The sequence below is a fragment of the Martes martes genome, assembly GCF_963455335.1.
Source record: "Martes martes genome assembly, chromosome: 6".
In the NCBI taxonomy this organism is placed as follows: domain Eukaryota; kingdom Metazoa; phylum Chordata; class Mammalia; order Carnivora; family Mustelidae; genus Martes; species Martes martes.
In genome coordinates, this window is record NC_137893.1 from 9745311 (window position 1) to 9764528 (window position 19218).

Sequence of the window (19218 nt, forward strand, 5' to 3'; positions counted from 1 at the left end):
CAAAGTGAGTGAGTGTGTGTGTATGCATGTGCATAGGTTTGATAATGGTCCAAGCTTTAGTAGCATGGTAAAACATTAATCTTATTTTCATAGCCAGCATGGAATCGCTCCATAACACACAGACAGAATCTAGAAAGATCAAGCAAGGTCTATATGCAGCCACAGCTTGATGGAACCACCCAACATTTAAAAATATATGTATTTATCAGTTAATGGGAAATGCACACCCATCGCCAGAAGTCCTTTTCCTGACATCAGGGGAAGATGGGAACTCCCCAGATCATAGTCCTTCATTCCACAGACTCCCCCCTCTTTTCTAAGCCACAGACTAAAGGGCTGTATCTCTCTGGTTTGGGGCTTTAAGAAGTTCATTGTTATAGCAAATGGGCCTATTCAAGTTAATCTCCCTCCTGGACCCTGAATGGGGCTTGATAGCTTTGATTTGTTTCACTGAAATTCCCAATCCCCTTTCTGATAAATGATGTCAATGGGTGCAGGAGATAAGGTTGGGGGTGTGTGGAGGATCAGTAATATGTATTATGTAAGCATTGATTATTAAAGACATGAAAGATCCTTACTTCTTGGATTTTATGGTAAGGAGGTGGAAAGAGGGACCAATCCTGGGAAATCAGCAACCACGGAATTAGATGATCGGAATGGAAAGACTCAAAAGTCCACCGTCTTCCTCTTCCAGGTGAAGAAACTGGGAGTGGACCGAGCCACACAGACACTGGAGTGAGAAGTGACCCATCCTCCCCCAGGGCCAATACTCTCCCAGGGTCTCTGGGCAGCAGATGGAAGGAGGCAGAGAGCAGAGGGTTAGGAAAGTTCTGGAAGGCACATCGTGGGGCTATTGCTTTTTGCTCCCAGGCAGTGCAGGCAAGGAGAGAATCCCTATGGGTTGGTGACTGTGTGTATGTGTGTGTGTGTGTGTGTGTGTGTGTGTGGCTGTGTAAGGAAGAGCTCTGTCCCCCTTATTATAAATTCCAAGCGAGCACAAGGAGCTAGGAGGTCCAGGAGGTCAACCATGGCTACACACCATCCGCCTTTCCTGTTTTCTATCTGTATAAACAGCATGAAAAGTTACGGTGGTTCCAAGACACCACCAAGCCAGAATTGTGAGGTTGTTTTCAGCACAGGAGATTCTCCACCAACAAAGAATGGGCTTTATTCCAGATGAGACTTGAAATTATGCTTTTCTTTTCCTTTTCTGCTTTCCTTTCCTATAAAATGGCAACTCTTTCGTGGGAGAAACAGCCTTTTTCCATAAATGCAAATCGCTGGGGCGGCTGGTGTTTCACACGGTTGTGAGCAGCCCCAGCTTGATTTTGAACTTGAGTCGACTGGGCGGTTGAATTTATCGTCTGGAGAGAAGCCTGGACAGAGCCTGCTGAGTCCCTACAGCTGCCTCCGAAGTGACTTACTCCTTAAATACAGAGCCCGCGCCCTTCTCGGTGATAAATGAACAAATAAAGCAGTGATTTTCGTAATTCCACTCTGCTTCATGTCTGGGTGGGAATGATCAGCTACATGCTCGGGGCCCAGACGTGAAGCCGGTTTCTCCTCCTCATTTTCTGATACCCGAGGAGAACCTCGAGCTGCCCTTTCCAAGCACTGACCTTATGGACTAGGACGGAGAAGACCGCCTCACGGTGGCCTTGTCCCTGCGCGCCCTCTCCCGTCACCTGTCGATTAATCGCCCTGTGGCAATCGGTCAATGTGGAACAAATTCTGCTGAGACCGTATCAGAAAGACAATTAAAGAAAAAAGAGAGAGAAAAAAAAACCACTGTTGGAAAGCTACCCGCTTACCTGAGAAATCACCCCGTAAATCCCCCCTCCCCCATTCCAAGATTTTACTTTTGGCTGTTTGGGGACCGTTCCTCGCTAGGGATACTTCGGTGAAACCACACTCTCCGTAGGTCAGCCAGAGGACTGTGTCGTCATTGAGGCTGTTAAGGATAACTGTACGCAGATCCGAAATAACAGAGGACGTCATTTTATTGGCTGCCCACAGGACGTTTGGTCACACAAGGAGGTGGAGACTGTGGCAGGCGTGGTACGACACAAAGCTCGTCTAACTACCCAACAGAAGGTGAACTGATACTCGGTAGGGTACAACCCGGCAGCCCCGCAGCCCGGGTGCCGCCTGCCCCTGTCTAGCGAAGCTCGAGAGAAGCTGGCGCGTGTCGGCATTGTCCATGAGCCTCGCTGTGCCGCACTGGCTTCCCCTAAGACAGCACTTGAAAGTTCACCAAATTAGAAGAAAGAAAGAAAGCAAGCAAGCAGCATTTCCGTTTGAATACCAACACCACTTGGAAACAGACGTAGCGTGGCATGCAAATCCAGATCTGGTCTTTTTTTTAATCCCCTTTAGGTTTTTGTTTTTGTTTTTAAATTAACAAATGGAACGGTATGTCTAGTTCAAATATTAGTAGCATAACATGTAAGTGCAAATTCAGTCTGGCCACCAGCGTCCTCAACCTTCCCGTGCGTCTGTCCCCAGAGCAGCGGGCAGACGGCAGAACAGCCATCCGGACAGGGTCCTTTCCTCCTGGGCTTACACTGCAGGCCCGGAGGCTGCTCCTCTCTCTCCCCAGGCCCACCCCTCAAATGCCAGTCCCCTGGAAATAGCCACTTCTCCATTTTCACGGTGATGAAAGCACTCAGGGTGGGGAAGAAAATTCCACTCAACCCAAGCTGTAGGCATTCGGGCCCTGCCCTCTTCTGCCCTGGGAGGGCCATCCGTCTGCTCTCTGAGGGGTCTGGGTGCCCCAGGACCCGGAGCTGTCCTCGCCGCCAAGGAACCGGGTCACGGCCAAGCTCCCGCGGTCTGCGGCCCCTCTCCCCGGGCTGCGGTCACACGGAGCTGAGCTTCACCAGACCGCGCACCGAGTCCTCGTGCAGGGAGTCCTGGCTGGCCAGCCCCAGCACGTGCATGGTGCGGCTGTGGGCCAGGGGGCTGCCGGCCAGCATCCGCGGCGGCGAGGGCGCTTCCTCTGGGGTCAGGAACTGGTGGCCCACGTGCTCGTCTTTCAGGGGCAGGATGTCCGAGAGCGCCGCCTCGGCGGTGAGGTTGGGCATGGAGGAGGGCGGCGTGGGCTGCCCGAGCGTCAGGCTGGCGCAGGGTGTGCCCAGGCCCGGCTTCCCGGGCAGGTGCAGCTCGTCGCTGGTGAGGCTGGGCTCGCTCTGCAGCAGGGGCGTGGCCGCGGCCTGCAAAACGAATTTGGTGCTCTGAATGCACTGGTCTTGGTCGCACTGGGCAGCAGAAGGGAGCCGGCAACCAGAAGGCGGAGAGGTGATGGGCATGGGGTGGGGGAGGGAGGGGGCACAGGAAGGGGAAGGGCGGGATGTGAGAGAGAGAGAGAGAGAGAAACCCGTTAGTGATGCTCAGTGAGACAAGGCAGAGAACATGCACAGGGGCCTGGTATCGGCCAGCGATGCCCAGCACCTGGAAAACACCAGCGCGTGCACCGAAATAAGCCGCTGGGGGGACTCAGCACCCACAGGTGCCCAGGGAGTTACGTGCAGCCGGAGGCACGATGCTCCTGGCCCTTGACCCCAGACACGACCTAATTTAGGAACAATCCCATGGAGACAGTCACAGGCTTCACCACCCAGAGTTGTCTCTGGTGATCAGTGGCCGCTGCTTGCAGGCTGGAAACCACTTTTACTCGATAGTTTTACAAATACAGGGAGGGGCCCGCTCCCACGCTCACAGCAGCGTTAGTCCCAAGAGCCAAGAGGTGGAAGCAGGGGTCTGTCCGCAGACGAACGGATCCACAAAACGTGGTCTAGACGGACGACGGGCCACAGCTGAGCTGTGGACAGGAAGGAAATCCTGACACAGCCTACCACACGGGTGAACCCTGAGGACATCGTGCTGAGTGAGGTAAGCCAGTCACAAGTGGGCGAATATTCCATGATAACACATGCAGTACCCAGAAAAATTAACTTCCCAACGACAAAGTAGAGAGAAGGGTGGGTGCCCGGGGCCTGGGGGGAGGGAAGAGGGAGCCAGTGTGCCTGGGGACAGAGTCTCAGTTTTGAGAGACGAAGAGGCCTGGAGATGGACAGTAGCCATCTTTGTACAACCCTGGGAGCGCACTTATTGCCACCGAACTGGACACTGAAAAATGGTTAAAAGGGTAAATTTTATGTTTTGTATATTTTACTACAAGAAGGAAAGAAAGAAAGAAAGAAAGAAAGAAAAAGGGAAGAAGCCCCTCAGGGTCTGGTCAGACTGTTGTTCACAAAACCCCAGAATTCCCCACTGCTAAATTTCCACACGCTTCGAGAACCCTTGAGCTTCTGTGTTTTTTTTAATCCGTGAACGAGAATGCCAACATTTTACAAGATGTTTCCTTTTCTTCAAAGTGTTTTTACGTCATGTTACACCTCATGTCCTTTCCGCACTTCACTCACTGGGTGAAGAAATGGTGTAAACATATTTTGAGCTGCTGGAACGTGGAACGTGGAGCCCTCCCTGGAGCGACGGAGCAGGTTTGGATCAGCCAGAAGAGGCCTCGGCGGCATTCAGAGATCTTGAACTTGAGTGTGTGCGGTCAGTCCTTCGAGAGAGTTTCAGGAGCGGCTCTTCGACCAGGAGGAGGAAGAACGGGTGTGACTGCAGGTTCGAGCAGTAAGCGAGGCACTGCACTGTTTCTCCAGAAGTTCTTAGAACAAACATTTCCCCCCTGAGGCGAAGGGAACGAGTGGCTTGCTCAAGACCTTACAGATAAGAGTGAGGCAAGGATGAAATCTTGCCATTTGCGACCACGTGCATGGAACTAGAGGGTATTATGCTTAGCGAAATAAGTCAATCGGAGAAAGACAACTATCATACGATCTCCCTGATATGAGGAAGTGGAGATGCAACGTGGGGGGTTTGGCGGGTAGGAAAAGAAAAAATGAAAAAAGATGGGATTGGGAGGGAGACAAACCATAAAAGACTCAATCTCAAAAAACAGACTGAGGGCTGCTGGGGGGAGGGGGGACAGGAGAGGGTGGTGGGGATATGGACATTGGGGATGGTTTGTGCTATGATGAGTGCTGTGAAATGTGTAAACCTGGCGATTCACAGACCTGTACCCCTGGGGATAAAAATACATTATATGTTTATTAAAAAATTAAAAAAAAAAAGAGTGAGCCAAGGACCCAGGGTTTGGGGCTGGGTTTGCTTGGCCATGAACCTCTTTCTACTACTGCACGGGACACATAGTAGGTACTTCATAAACCTTGTCTTACTATCCCCCCCTCTCTTTTTCAGAACTCCCGAGTTCCTGTAGGACCTGTCCCAGTGGTTTTGGGGTGAAGGTGGCTCACTGTCCTGCCCAGAGGACACCTAGAGCTGCCATCACTCCCCCACCTCCATGTAGGGAACAGGAAGAACCATGCACCACGCACACTTCAGGGAGGAGAGAGAGTTCATCAAAGTTCGGACTTACTAGGCCTTCCTTCCTCCCTCCCTCCCTTTCTTTCTTTCTCTTTCTCTCTCTCTCCCTTCCTTCCTTTCATCATTTCTTTCTCTTCCTTTCCTTCCTTCCTTCCTTTCTTTTTCTTCCTTTCTTTTAAAAAATTTTTTTAATTTAAATTCAATTTAGTTAACACATAGCGTGTTACTAGTTTCAGAGGCAGAGCTCAGTGATTCGTCAGTTGCATGTAACACCCAGACCTTGTTACATCACGTGCCCTCCTCAATGCCCATCACCCAGTTACCCACTCCCCTCCCCTCCAGCAACCCTCAGTTTGTTTCCTATAGTGAAGGGTCTCATGGTTTGCTTCCCTCTCTGTTTTCTTCTTATTTTATTTTTCCTTCCCTTCCTCTGTGTTCATCCATTTTGTTTCTCAAATTCCACAAAGGAGTGAAACCATATGGCATTTGTCTTTCTCTGACCGACTTACTTCATTTAGCATAATGCCCTCTAGGTCCATCCACGTCGTTGCACATGGCAAGATTTCATTCTTTGGGATGGCTGCGTAGTATTCCGTTGTGGATCTACACCGCATCTTCTCTGTGCTCATCCGTCAGTGGACACTCGGCTTTTCTTTCATTCACTCCGGTGTGTGTGTCCTTTGGCCAGATGGGTTTCTTTCTACAACCGCAAGTGGCAGGCCCGCCCCCCAGCCCACTGAGGAGGAGGGAGAGCTGCAGTCTCTGTGAATTCACAGGCTTTTGAAGGTGAAAGACCCAGTTTCAGGCATGAATAGAGCTCTTTACCGAAGGAAAGCAAGTCTCGGGAGACACCCTCACTCTCCATCAACCTTCCTCCCGGTCCAGAGAGCTCAGAAACATTGAGGGCTCCGGGCGAGGGCTGGAATCTCCTGTTCTTTTTCCCCATCACCACCCCGTGGTTTCTGCCACCGCAGTGCTTTCCCGTGGGTTGGTCGGGCACCGGGTTCCAGCTGCTGTCGGGGGGGGGCGGGGGGGTTGCTTTCTGGTGGGAGACGCTGCGCAGCGAGGCGGGGGCCGAGGGCGGGCTGGTGCAGGCAGGTGTTGCTCATGCTCTCCCGTGCGGTCAGGCTGGTCCAACACACCGGCTCAGTCTTGACGGGGCAGAGGCAGAGAAGAGGAACCTTCCTGATTAAACATTTATCTTCTGGAAACCATCCCAGGGCTTTGGATATATTGTGCTTTGCAATGAACGTTTTGTGAAAAGCACCATTTGGTCTCCTCGATGGCCGAGACAGCTGAGCTCCCTCACCGCGGCTTCCACTTCCCCGGGCTCGGTGCAGCCTGGGAGCAGGCCGGCTAGCGACCCCAGGGGTGAGCGACCCCAGGGGTGAGCCGTGCCTGGAGGCCAGGATCCTGTTCTCAAATGTTCCCTCCTGGAGCTCCCCCCATGCCTCATACCTTCTGTCTACCCAGCACCCTGGGCTCTAAGGAAAGACAGAACTGCAAATCAGACTTGCTTGTCTCTGTTGGCCTGCAGAAAGACTTCCTTTTTATTGAACACTAATTGGCAAATTCTATTTTAGGGATCGGTGCAAGACTGACTCTTGCAGACTCACAGAGGATTATGTGAGAGGGCAGAGCTGGAGATTTTCAAGGTCAGGGGCACCAGGGTAAGGGGAGAGGTAGCCCCCACTCCTGTCTCCAGCTCACTTCCCAGGTCCTTTTCCCTGGTCACTGCCCTCCAGCCATGTCCACTGCAGAGCCAGAGTCCCCTGGGAGGAAGTGGTCAGTTAGTTCCTTAGACCGTGTGTTCAGCAGGGACTTCAGGTGGAGCTGGATGTGGTCTTGAAGGCTTTGTATGACCAACATCACTGCTGCCTCTAACAGGACCACCCGTACCCGGAGGTGGGTTTACTCTGAAGCTATGAGGCTTGAGATCAAGTCCCAGTTCCTGGCAAATTGTTTTCTTCTTCTTAAAGAGAAAGCCCCCTCCAAACCCAGGCCCACTCCTGTACACATTACAGAGCTTTCCTGTGGCCAAACTGACAACTCATTAAAACGGTAACAAATCTGTGCTCAGCCTTCTGGTCAGGACCATGAAAAACAGTGTTCTAATTACCAGGGGTAAAGCCTAAGGGCTTAAACGCATGAAAAACAATTGACCCTGAACTACTGCATTAAAAAAAAAAGTTTAAATATAAGTGACTCAGAAATATTTTCAAAATGACTATTTTGAACCCTGACTCGTATTAACTGACTTCAAGCCTCTCTCCTACATTGATTTCTTCAAACATTTAAAAAGATGACTATCTTTCTGAGTATAGTTATGGATATTTCTTTCATCATAGGGCCTGCTTTCACATTAATAATTAACCTACTCTCTGCCCTGCGTCCCTTCCCACCAGTTTAACTTGCGGCAGTGACGTCAGTGAGCACAATTACCAGGATGATGTACCTAAGTGTCTAAATCCTGCCGACCCAAAACTTTGAAAAGAATTTGTCCCATTCGAACTGATTTTCCTTTAGACAACCAACCCTGGGGGTACCCAGGGACCAGGATTTGTTCTACTGGAGTTTGCCCATATAAATCTCTTGCTGGCTCCATAGGACAATGGACTTTATTGGATTCCAACAAGGGACTATAATTCTCATAATATTAACTTCGCATGTTTTGAACATCTCCTTCTTAGAAAAGACTCAATGATTGGGAAGCTCCCCCCCCCCTTTTTTTTTTTAAGGTTAGCATTCCCTCATTTTGCACAATGCCAAAATTCCCAGGAGGATGGGTTGATAAACCTTCATGGTTGCAATCCCATTTGATAACTCGGCTGATATTTTCAAGGTCACTGTGGAGGTGATCCATGAAACGATGTACTTATACCTCCTCCTTTTCACCTCTGCTTCTGATTTTTATTTGCCCATTTCTTCTTTCTTCTTCCTTCCCTGTCTTCCTTCCCACCTCTCTCTTCTCAAAAGTCAGCCTTTCTTTTTTATCTATTTATTTTCAGCTAGCCACTGTACAGTACATAATTAGTTTTTGATGTAGTGTTCAGTGATTCATTAGTTAAGTGTAACACCCAGCGCTGATCATAGCACATGCCCTCCTCAATACCCATCGCCCTGTTACCCCCTCCCCACACCCTCTTCCTCTGAACCCCCCAGATTGTTTCTTGGGATCCATAGTTTTTCATGGTTCATCTCCCTCTCTGATTTCTCCCCCCTTTGGATTTCCCTCCCTTCCCCTGTGGTCCTCTGTGCTATTGCTCGTATTTCACATATGAGGGAAACCATATGATAACTGTCTTTCTCTGCTTGACTTACTTTGCTTAACATAATCCCCTCCAGTTCCATCCATACCAATGCAAATGGTGGCTATTCGCTAATAATATTCCATTGTGTACATGGGCCACATCTTCTTTATCCATTCATCTGTTGAAGGGCATCTCAGCTCCTTCCACAGTTTGGCTATCAAAGACATTGCTGCTATGCACATTGGTGTGAACCTGCCCCTTCTTTTCACTACATCTGTATCTCTGGGGTAAATATCCAGTAGTGTCATTGCTGGGTCGTAGCGTAGCTCTATTCTTAACAACCAAATTGGCAAAGGAGAAGTCAAACTCTCCCTCTTTGCAGATGACATGATACTATATGTGGAAAAACCAAAAGACTCCACCCCCAAATTTCTAGAATTCATACAGCAATTCAGCAATGCGGCAGGATACAAAATCAATGCACAGAAATCAGCTGTTTTTCTATACATTAACAATGTAACTGTAGAAAGAGAAATTAAGGAATTGATTCCATTCACAACAGCAACAAAAACCATAAGATACATAGGAATAAACCTGACTGAAGAGGTAAAGGATTTATACTCTAGAAACTACAACACTTATGAAAGAAATTGAGGAAGAAACAAAAAGATGGAAAAATATTCCATGCTCATAGATTGAAAGAATAAACATCATTAAAATGTCTATCCTCCCCAGAGCAATTTATACTTACAATGCCATCACTATTAAAATACCATTGACATTTTTCAATGTCAATTGAACAAAAAAATCCTAAAATTTGTATGGAACCAGAAAAGATCCCGAATCGCCAAGATAAGGATGAAAAAGAAAAACAAAGCTGGGGACATCACGTTGCGTGTCTTCAAGCTGTACTACAAAGCTGTGATCACCAAGACAGCATTGTACTGGCACAAAAACAGACACACAGACCAATGGAACAGAATAAGGACTCCAGAAATGGACTCTCAACTCCATGGTTAACTAATCCTTGACAAATCAGGAAAAAAATATCCAATAGAAAAAAGACAGTCTCTTCAATAAGAGGTTCTGGGAAAATTGGACAGCTACATACAGAAGAATGAAACTGGACCATTTTCTTACACCAGACACAAAATAGACTAAAAATGGATGAAAGACCTCAATGAGAGACAGGAATCCATCAAAATCCTAGAGAAGAACACAGGCAGTAACCTCTTTGACATCGGCCACAGCAACTTCTTTCAACACATGTCTCCAAAGACAAGCGAAAATGAACTTTTGGGACTTCATCAAGATCAAAAACTTTCGCACAGCAAAGGAAACAGTCAACAAAACTAAGAGGCAACCCAGGAATGGAGAAGATATTTGCAATTGACAGTACAAACAAAGGGCTGATATTCAAGATCTAGAAATAACTTCTCAAACTCAACACTCAAAACTAATAACCCAGTCAAAAAATGGGCAGAAGACATGAACAGACACTTCTCCAGAAAAGCTCAGCCTTTCTCAAGTCCCCCCAACCTTCTCAGCTTTTCATGAACGGACTCCTCTCTTCAACCAGTAGGGGGCGACATCACTGCTTACTTTCTTCTCTTGACAACTTGGTCCAGGGCTTACGCTCCAGCACTAACACCAAGACGCCCTTAGGTGTCTTTTAGAGATCTAACCACTCACATAATCTTAAGAAAAACCAATCAAGCGCCTGGATACTGGGCAGTGACAATCCATCCACTACAAATGGGAAATTGAGAGACTCATGCTATCACTCCCAAACAGCCCTTTAAAGGTTCTTATTTATCAAATATTAGGTTGAATTCTATGAAACCGCCATTCTAAAAGTAAAAAATCAGGGATGCCTGGGTGTCTCAGTGGGTTAAGCCGCTGCCTTGGGCTCAGGTCGTGATCCCAGGGTCCTAGGATCAAGCCCTGCATGGGGCTCCTTGCTCAGCAGGGAGCCTGCTTCTCTCTCTGCCTCTGCCTGCCACTCTGCCTGCTTGTACTCTCCCGCGTGCTCGCTCTCTCTCTCTCTCTCTCTCTGATAAATAAATAAATAAATAAATAAAATCTTTAAAAAAGAAAAGTAAAAAATCATCCAAATGCGGAAGACCACTGGAATAGAAACCCGATCTCTTGGAAGAGTGTCTGTGAAAAGACCCTTGTGTTGGCAGCAGCACGAGAAACCATGGGGGCAGGAGCCCGGGACTGCTGTTTGCTCTGTGAAGGCTGGCTGATGATTTACTGCCCGGACAAAGCACTGCCATTTAACATACAAAGGAACTGATGGTTTCAGATGTTCAGATGTCACACACGTTGTCACTTAATGTTACCATGTGCAAACAGTGCAGAGATAATTTACTTTCTGTTTCTGCAGGTTTTCAAATAAAATTGCTCATGTTGGGATACATTTTATTTTACTCTCGCTGACTTCTTGTTTGAAATAAACCTAGCACACAGGTTCAATGCTGTTAAAAGCAAAGCTGGGAGTTTTCTAGACGGTCTTGTATACAAATGAAGGGTGAGTGAAATTATTTACGGCTTCTGCTCCAATTCTTGTCAAAAGTATTTAGCATTGGGCATCGTTTATGTCTGCTTGGTCATGAAGCTGTCTTCTTGGGGGTCTATGAGTGCTCAATTACAGTTCCAGAAATACTCTATACTTCTAAAACACACTTAAAATGTAGGTTAGAAAGAGAGCTTCCTTCTTGTCCTGGGATTTAACATTATCATTTAATCTTGCATAACTTCTTTTTCTTACTATTTATTTCAGATGATGCACGGAGAATTCTGCAATACTAGTTGAATAAATCACGTAAGTACTAGGTTTAGTTTAATAAAATTAACGATGAATGAAGTTGACATCATGTGTCTTGTAGACATTAAACATGTATTAATTTCCATTTTGTAGTTTACACGTTTTAGAGCTTGTCACGTGTTTTCAAGTCTTAAAGATTGTCACCATCCCTGGAAAAGCACACACGCACTTGGCTTACAGTGTCCAGGAGCAGACTAGCCATGACCTCTGGTCTCGTGGCCCATGGACTGATCTGATTGTACCAAGGCTGTCCCTGCACCAAAGAGAACTCTGTCCCTCTGGTTCCTAGTTTCATATTCATAGGGGAGCCTTTTGCAGATGTGACAAAACTGGAGAGAGGAAGGAATGAGGTGGAGAAATAAAGACAGGAACAAACCAGTGTTTGTGCAGAACCCCCAGGAGCAAGGCTTTGAGACAGGGACGTTCACACACACTCAGCTGAAAGTCTAACGAGCTCCCCACCCCCCCACCCCGTGCCAGGCTGTGTTATTGGCTGGGGCTGGCAGGATGGGACAGACGGGGTCTCAGTCAATTCCAATCGCCACTGCTCACCACTCTCCCCTTCTTTCCTTCACAGTTTAGGAATTGGAGGCTCTTGGGATTAAAGGACTTGATGTCCCTGATGTCCCAGCCCCCAGCGTGAGGACTGGCAAATACAAGCCCAGGGGCTGTGATGCCACACGGAGCTCTCTCTCTACCTTTCCCCACTGCGCTGAGTACTGAAATCTGTCCATTTGCATTTCCCCCTCATCATCTTTTGGCTTTATTCGCTCATCCTCAGTCGTGTCTAATTCGATCAAGAGACTTGATTTGACTTGGTGAGGGCAGAGTTGACAGGGGTGGGTGGAGAGAAAGTCAGGAAAAGATAATAAATGTTGATTTTCGAGAAAAGACTCTTCCAGCAGGAGAGACGAAATCAGGTTAATAGATGACAAACAGAGGCAGCTCGTGGTTTGTTAACGATGCCCAATCGGCTGTTATTTCCAGGACAACTAATAAAATTGACCCACATCTCTACTATTTCAAAGTGAATTTCTACAAACCACATCATTCCTCTGTAAGCACGGGGAAGGAGCCACCTGTACGTTTTCCCCACTACGGGCAGGGTACCTCCCCACCACCCCCGGCTACCTATGGGCACCCAGATGCCACCTTCAGCTTCCCCCTCCCCCTGTGTTTCCTTTGGTGACTTTTATGACTAGCTTGTCACCAAGCTGAAAGGCAGGGGGCATCCCGGGCACCTTGTCCCCAGCCCCCCGCAGAGACTCCATCCCCCAAGCCCCTGTCGGCTGCTGCCTCTTTTCTAAACCCACCTCGGCTGTCCTGAGCAGCCCCACCGCTGCACGGCCCACTGTGAAGGTCTCCTTCTGCTTTCCCTGTCTCCATAGTTAACACGCTTTCCTCTGCACCGCACGGGACCTCCTGGGCTCCATTCGCCCCAAGAAAACCTGATGGTATTGCTCTCTGCAGCGGCTCCCTGCCTCGTGGAGAATTCCATGGTCCCTCTAACACCTTTGCAGCCCACAGCCTGGCAACTCAGTTCTCTGGCTCCTGCACGGGCACGCAGGGGCACCCCACTTGCGCCTGTGATCTGACCATGCTCTGCGTGGGGCGTCTCTCCCACCTCTGGGTGGTTAATGCATTTTAACGAACCTCTTACTATTTGGCTCAGACGTCATTTCCTCCAGAAAGCTTTGCCTGAAACCCAAGTACCTCTGTTTGGAGTCCCACAACTGCCCGACCTCTTGTTTGCTAGCACATTCTGCTGAAATCCTCCGTACACCTGAGTGTGAATAATCTCCGAACAGATCATGTCTTAGTTGAGTCAATTCGGCTAAGGTTTTTCAAGAAAAACGTTCCTTGTGTCAGAGCAAAATATGGCTCAAAAAAATCACTCCTTTTAACCCAAACTCTTGGAGAATTCAAGAGAATTTGAAGGCTATGGTGATGGGTTCCAATGCTGGCTGACAGTTAACATCACCTCCGGGGTCATTACAATGCCGGTGGTTGCACCACCACCTGGGGATTCCGACTGGGCTGGGCTCAGGATATCAGTGTTGGGATCCTAATGTTCGCCCAGGGCTGAGGCCCACTGGGTTATAATAAGCTCGGCTGCCAGATGTAAGGGCCAGATCTGAAGAGGCTCAGCTGACACCGATTTGAGAGCATTTGGAGTTGAATTAGCGGAAAGCAGCCAGGCCTTGTGACTCTGAGCAAGCCAAGCGTTATTCTAAAGCCTCAGTTTCATGCTTTGCAAAATGGGAATACCTTGCAGGTTGTTGTGGGGGTTAAATGAGATGATCCCTGCAATAGCAGTATCAACACTGTCCACACTCTGCTGACTGCAGAGTGAAAACCCCCCAGCGGAGACCCCCTGACCACAGTATAATTCTGTATTAAATAAACTTAGTTTCACTTTTAGAACTGCCTGAAATGCACCTTGTTTGTTGTTGTCGTCGTTGTTGGATCACTTTGTGATTTAAATTCAACTTTAAAGGATTTGAAGCCAGTTTTCACATCTGTCTTATTGGGGATTGGGACACAAGAACATTTTTTACTGATCGTGTGCTCTAATTACATCTAATAAATGAAATAAATAAATAAAAAGGAAGATGGTGGGTTGTTTGTAGACAAATTGCTCCTAGCAATGATGCACAGCTCCTGAATGGCAGAAAGTAAGTGCCCGGGTGTCCACTGGGCCCTCAGAACTGGAAAACATGTAGGGACTGGGGTTCCTTCTGGCCAAGCACTGCTGGGCCTGATGTGTTGGCTCAGTTTGAGGTGGTCTTGGTCGGGGTGTCTGTTGGAGGCAGACGAAGCAAGTCAAAAGAAAGGCATGTTATAATCTGCCTCAAGGAATTAGTTTATGGTCAGTCTTGAACTATTTAAGCTCCTTTTCCCATATTTTGACAATTTCTGGGAAATGCTTGTGTATGTCTCCTGGTCCTAACATTACCCAGAGCAGGACCTGCAGCCCATGCTGGAAGTCACTTTGGTAGAGTCTCCCAGCTCTCTCCTCTGGGGGACTTACAAGCATTTCACAGCACGTGGCAAACACAAAACACCAATTTCCCCCTTCAGGGCTCACTTGACCTATGTTCCTTCCCTCTCACCATAGTCCCTCTCCCTTCATGTCTATAAATTACTCTCACTTTCTATTTGTTTTTACTTTTTCAGTCTGTAATTTTCCTTCCTTTCATCTACTTCTATAATAAAACAATAATGATATGACCAAAGAGACAAGGGCAACAGATTAGGTAACTTTGTAAAATAGATTCCTAGAGGGGCGCCTGGGTGGCTCAGTGGGTTAAGCCTCTGCCTTCGGCTCAGGTCATGATCTCGGGGTCCTGGGATCGAGCCCCGCATCAGGCTCTCTGCTCAGCGGGGAGCCTGCTTCGCCCTCTCTCTCTGCCTGCCTCTCTGCGTACTTGTGATCTCTGTCTGTCAAATAAATAAATTTTTAAAAATCTTTAAAAAAAAATTCCTAGAAAGACAAGTGCTCTTGAAATTGACGCAAGAACAAGTAGAAAATCTCAACAGACCTGTAAAAAGTAGTAAGTGAATTCATAATCAAAAAACTATCCACAGGGACGCCTGGGTGGCTCAGTTGGTTAAGCCACTGCCTTCGGCTCAGGTCATGATCCCAGGGTCCTGGGATCGAGTCCCACATCGGGCTCCTTGCTCAGCAGGGAGCCTGCTTCTCTCGCTGCCTCTGCCTGCCTCTCTGCCTGCTTGTGTGTACTCTCTCTCTGACAAATAAATAAATAAAATCTTAAAAAAAAAAAAAAAAAACTATCCACAAAGAAAAGCTCAGGACCAGAGAGCCTCACTGGTGAATTCTACCAGATCTTTTAAAAGGAATTAATCCCAGTTCTTCATAAATTCTTCCAAAAAACAGAAGAGGAAGAAACACTTCTCAACTCAGTCTATGAAGCTAATATTATCCTGATCCCAACGCCAGACAAAACAAGAAAAGGAAACTACAGACGAAAATCTTTTATGAATATAGATGTAGAAATCCTCAACAAAACACCCAGCAAACCAAATCTAGAAACATATAAAAGGGATTATACATCACGGCTAAGTAGGATTTATCCTAGAAATTTGAGAAGTATGAGACAAATAAGGGGAAGTTTTGGTATAAAGCCCAGCCTGTGGCAGGGTCTTGAGTCTGGGTCAAGGTGGGTGGGAGGAGTGGGAGGAACCAAGGGTCACAGTGTTTATCCTTTTCTGGGAGGAGCTGGCTCCCTTTCCTGTGTATGGGGACTGAGAAGTTGTTCTCTGCTCTTCTGACCTATCTGTCAAGCTGCAAAGATCAGAGATTCACAAAGAGCTTCTAGCTAGATGGGACTTGAGAGACAAATTAGTCTCAGGTCCCATTTTGCAGGTGGGGAAAACTGAGGACCACAGAAGCAGAGTGACTTGCTAATAGTCAGGGGATAACTGGTGAGAGGCAGGACTGGAGCTCTCACTCTCTGCTTCCCATTGAGGCTCCTTCCCTCACCTGGGTCATGTCCACTGTTGTTCAAGTTACTCAGTGTGAATGCAATTCACCTGGTTGATCTTGTCATCATGGATATCAGGGAGATGATGATAGCAATAATAATAGAGCTAATACTTATGTAACACTCACCTCGTGCCAGGCAAGATTTTAAGTGCTTAACAGCATTAACTCACCTAATCCCCATAGAAACCTTACAAAGGATATCAATGTTCCCATATTATGAATGAAAACACTGAGGCAGAGAAGTTAAACAACTTGTCAAGGTCATTCACCTAGCAAGCGGCAGAAGCCTGGCTCTTTGCACAATTAATCCCCATCCCCTCTTGGAGAGGAGAAGAAGGAAGGCCTCTTTCAAGCCTGGTGCCTGACTGTGAAGTGCACCCCATGTGGAAGACACATCCCTGCATATTTTTATTTTTATTTATTTTTTTTAAAATTTTTATTCATTTATTTGACAGACAGAGATCACAAGCAGGCAGAGAGGCAGGCAGAGAGAGAGAGGAGGAAGCAGGATCCCTGCCGAGCAGAGAGTCCAATGTGTGGCTCGATCCCAGGACCTTGGGATCATGACCTGAGCCGAAGGCAGAGGCTTTAACCCACTGAGCCACCCAGGCGCCCCCATCCCTGCACATTTTTAAATCATTGCTGAAACAGCCCGGCCCAGGGACCTGTGTCCCCGACTGCACTATTTACCAAATCTGGAGTGGACTCTGCTGGATTTTTAGATTTTGTCTCTGATAGGGAGAAGGTGGACCATGGAACTCAGCGATGTGGAATTTCTTTACTGTGGAGTCCACGGGAGGCAGGGGGAGACGCTGGTCCAGAAAGCGTATGCAGAATGTCATGTATCTGAACTTATGGGGTGCACATGGCATTAGGGTTGTGGCAGCTGGAGTGTTACAATACCGGAAGGCTCCCCGGGCCAACCTGTGCCTCGATCATTCCTTTACATCCCATGGCACTTTCAGTGCCTTGTCCAGAAGAGCTTGTACGCTCTTCTGGAAAGATCTGTGCACACCTGGACAAAGAAATGAATGAAGCTCTACCCCTTTCTGTGTGCTGGTGGCGACGCGGGGCTGTGGGACGTGGCGTCTTCCACCTCCACTAGGGTGAGCGAGGCAGACAGGGCATGAAGTCCAAGTGCCGTCAGCCTTGGCAAGTCGCCTGGGGTCATGGGGCCTCACTCAGTTCCCCCGGTCATGACTCAGGACGCCACGGTTACCAGGTTGGGCCTGAAGAGGCTCTGCTGCAGGTCAGAGCTCGGCCCCTGCCCCCAATCTAACCGGCGCTTCAGTCATGTACCCTAACCATTCCCGCCAGACCAGTGCCCTCGGGAGTATGTCCTTAACTGGGGTCATGGCGCGGGTCTAGATGGCCTGGATCCCAGAGGCACAAGGGCAATTTTGATGACTCTGATTAACCATACGAAGCAAAATAAGCACCATGTCCCCTTTGTCAAATCTGCCCTCTCTGTCTAGCATAGAGGCACACAGTAGGTGCTCAATAAATGTTTGTGGCATTAACAAAGTATGCCCTCATCCCATCTTAACATAAAGTGGCTTAACAGTGTCAACACCTTGAAGGGGGCCTTGTTTACTTCTTAAATCTAGAGAAAGTGCAGAGCAGAGCGAGCTCAGTACCACGGGAGTCAGGACATGAAACAAACGTAAGTTCATTGAGTTTGGTAAGGACCCCTGCCATCAGAGGCAGCTAGGTCTAGGGAGGGCTCCTCCTGCATCCTTCATGGATGTGTGTGTGTCCACTGCCTCCTCGAGGACGAGGGATTCACTCCAGAGACCTTGTATCCCTACCCCCGAGTCAAGTCCTCAGCACACAGCAGGGACTCAGTTACCGAATGAACAAGAGAATATAGACACAGTGTGTGAAAGCTCGAGCACACATCCCAGGAGTTCTCGGTGGGAGCCACGGTCAGGATCGCGAACAGGAACTTTCTCCTTACAGGACTTTTGTTGTGCACCTGCGGATCTCTGAGAGAGACTCCCGAACATGGATACTGTTGTCTATAGTGCCTGTTGACGTAAAGGAGGCAGTACGAAGTAGACACGGGCATTAGCCATCAGACTGGTTTTGGATCCATGAATTTCTGGCTATGTGCCCTGGGGCAGATGATCCCCCTCTCTTAGCTTAAAAAAAAAAAAAGCGAGAGACAAGCAGGCCCATTTGCATTGCTGGTTTGGATTCAGTAAGATTCTGCTCATCAAGTACTTTGCACACAGTTGGTGTCACATACATGTAATCTCCTTTCCTGTGGGCCTCTCTCCTTGCTCTCTCAGTCCTCATTTCCCTCCTCTAAAAACAAGGCGGTGACCCTTAAGGGCCTCTTGTGTGGATGAGTGCGGACAGAACAAGATGTCCTGTGGCCACTTTCAAAGTGGAGTGGCAAGGACCGTGACGCGCATGCACTTGCCTTTTAAGGAGACACTTTATCAACAAAGCAAAGCACCACGGCACGAACTAGACGCCCCCGCCGCCGACAAACAAGCCCCTGCAAGCTTCTCCTGGGGGCCCGAGCCCATTCTCAGGGGTCACGGGGATGAAGCAGTTTCCCTGAGCGCTTACAGAGACAGTTTTGAGACTGTTGCTTATAAAGTTCTTTCTAAGCTGAAACAAAGTGTCCAAGAGGCTCTTGTTTTCCCAGCCTGCCCCAGAAGGCAGTTCTTTGACCTGCTTGTTACGGGAAACTCTGTTTCAGGTGATTCCCATCTACAAAGAATAAACAGCTCCAAGTGGGGCCACATTGGGTTCCCTCCTGAAACACGGAGTTTCTTTAGGGAAATCCACTCCAGACAGAGGAAAGCCATGGTCTTCCAGACACCAAAGGGTTTTTAAGAGACTGACGGTCAGAGCCAGACCTGACTGTGCTTTTAGGCACTATGGAGGGACTCCCGCCCTGGCCCCAAGTCTCCCACCTGCAGACTGGAAACAAAGCCTGTCCGTATGCCACACCTCGCAGGACATCTGTGAGCCCTCTTTGGCGAGACTTACTCAGTTTGGGCTCTGAATGAAGAAAACCTTGTCTGATTATGTGCATTAAGGTATGCATGGCTGATCTAAGGTTTGGGCTGAGAGAGGGGAGAACTGGCCACCCATTGCACGGAGTGAGGCGAAGGCACGGAAAGGGACTACCCGGCCGGCCGGCCCTGCTGTCAGCATTGGAATCTCATTCCCTAGACAACGCCCTGGTTCCGTGGAGGGGCTTCCCATCACAAGATGCCACA

At 48.3% G+C, this 19218-nt stretch overlaps 1 protein-coding gene across 2 annotated transcripts in view; it reads right to left on the bottom strand.

Annotated features, from left to right (window-relative positions):
- Window positions 1-1982: 1982 nt before the first annotated feature.
- Window positions 1983-19218, bottom strand: part of ZDHHC14 (zDHHC palmitoyltransferase 14) — a 264670-nt gene continuing 247434 nt past the window's right edge. Inside the window, exon 9 of one of the 2 annotated variants that reach the window (XM_080806722.1) lies at window positions 1983-3212. In XM_080806722.1, coding sequence (XP_080662848.1) covers window positions 2859-3212 — 354 coding nt within the window. In that variant the 3' untranslated portion in view covers window positions 1983-2858. Of the gene's footprint in view, window positions 3258-19218 lie in introns of both variants that reach the window. The other variant, XM_080806721.1, reaches the window with a different exon arrangement.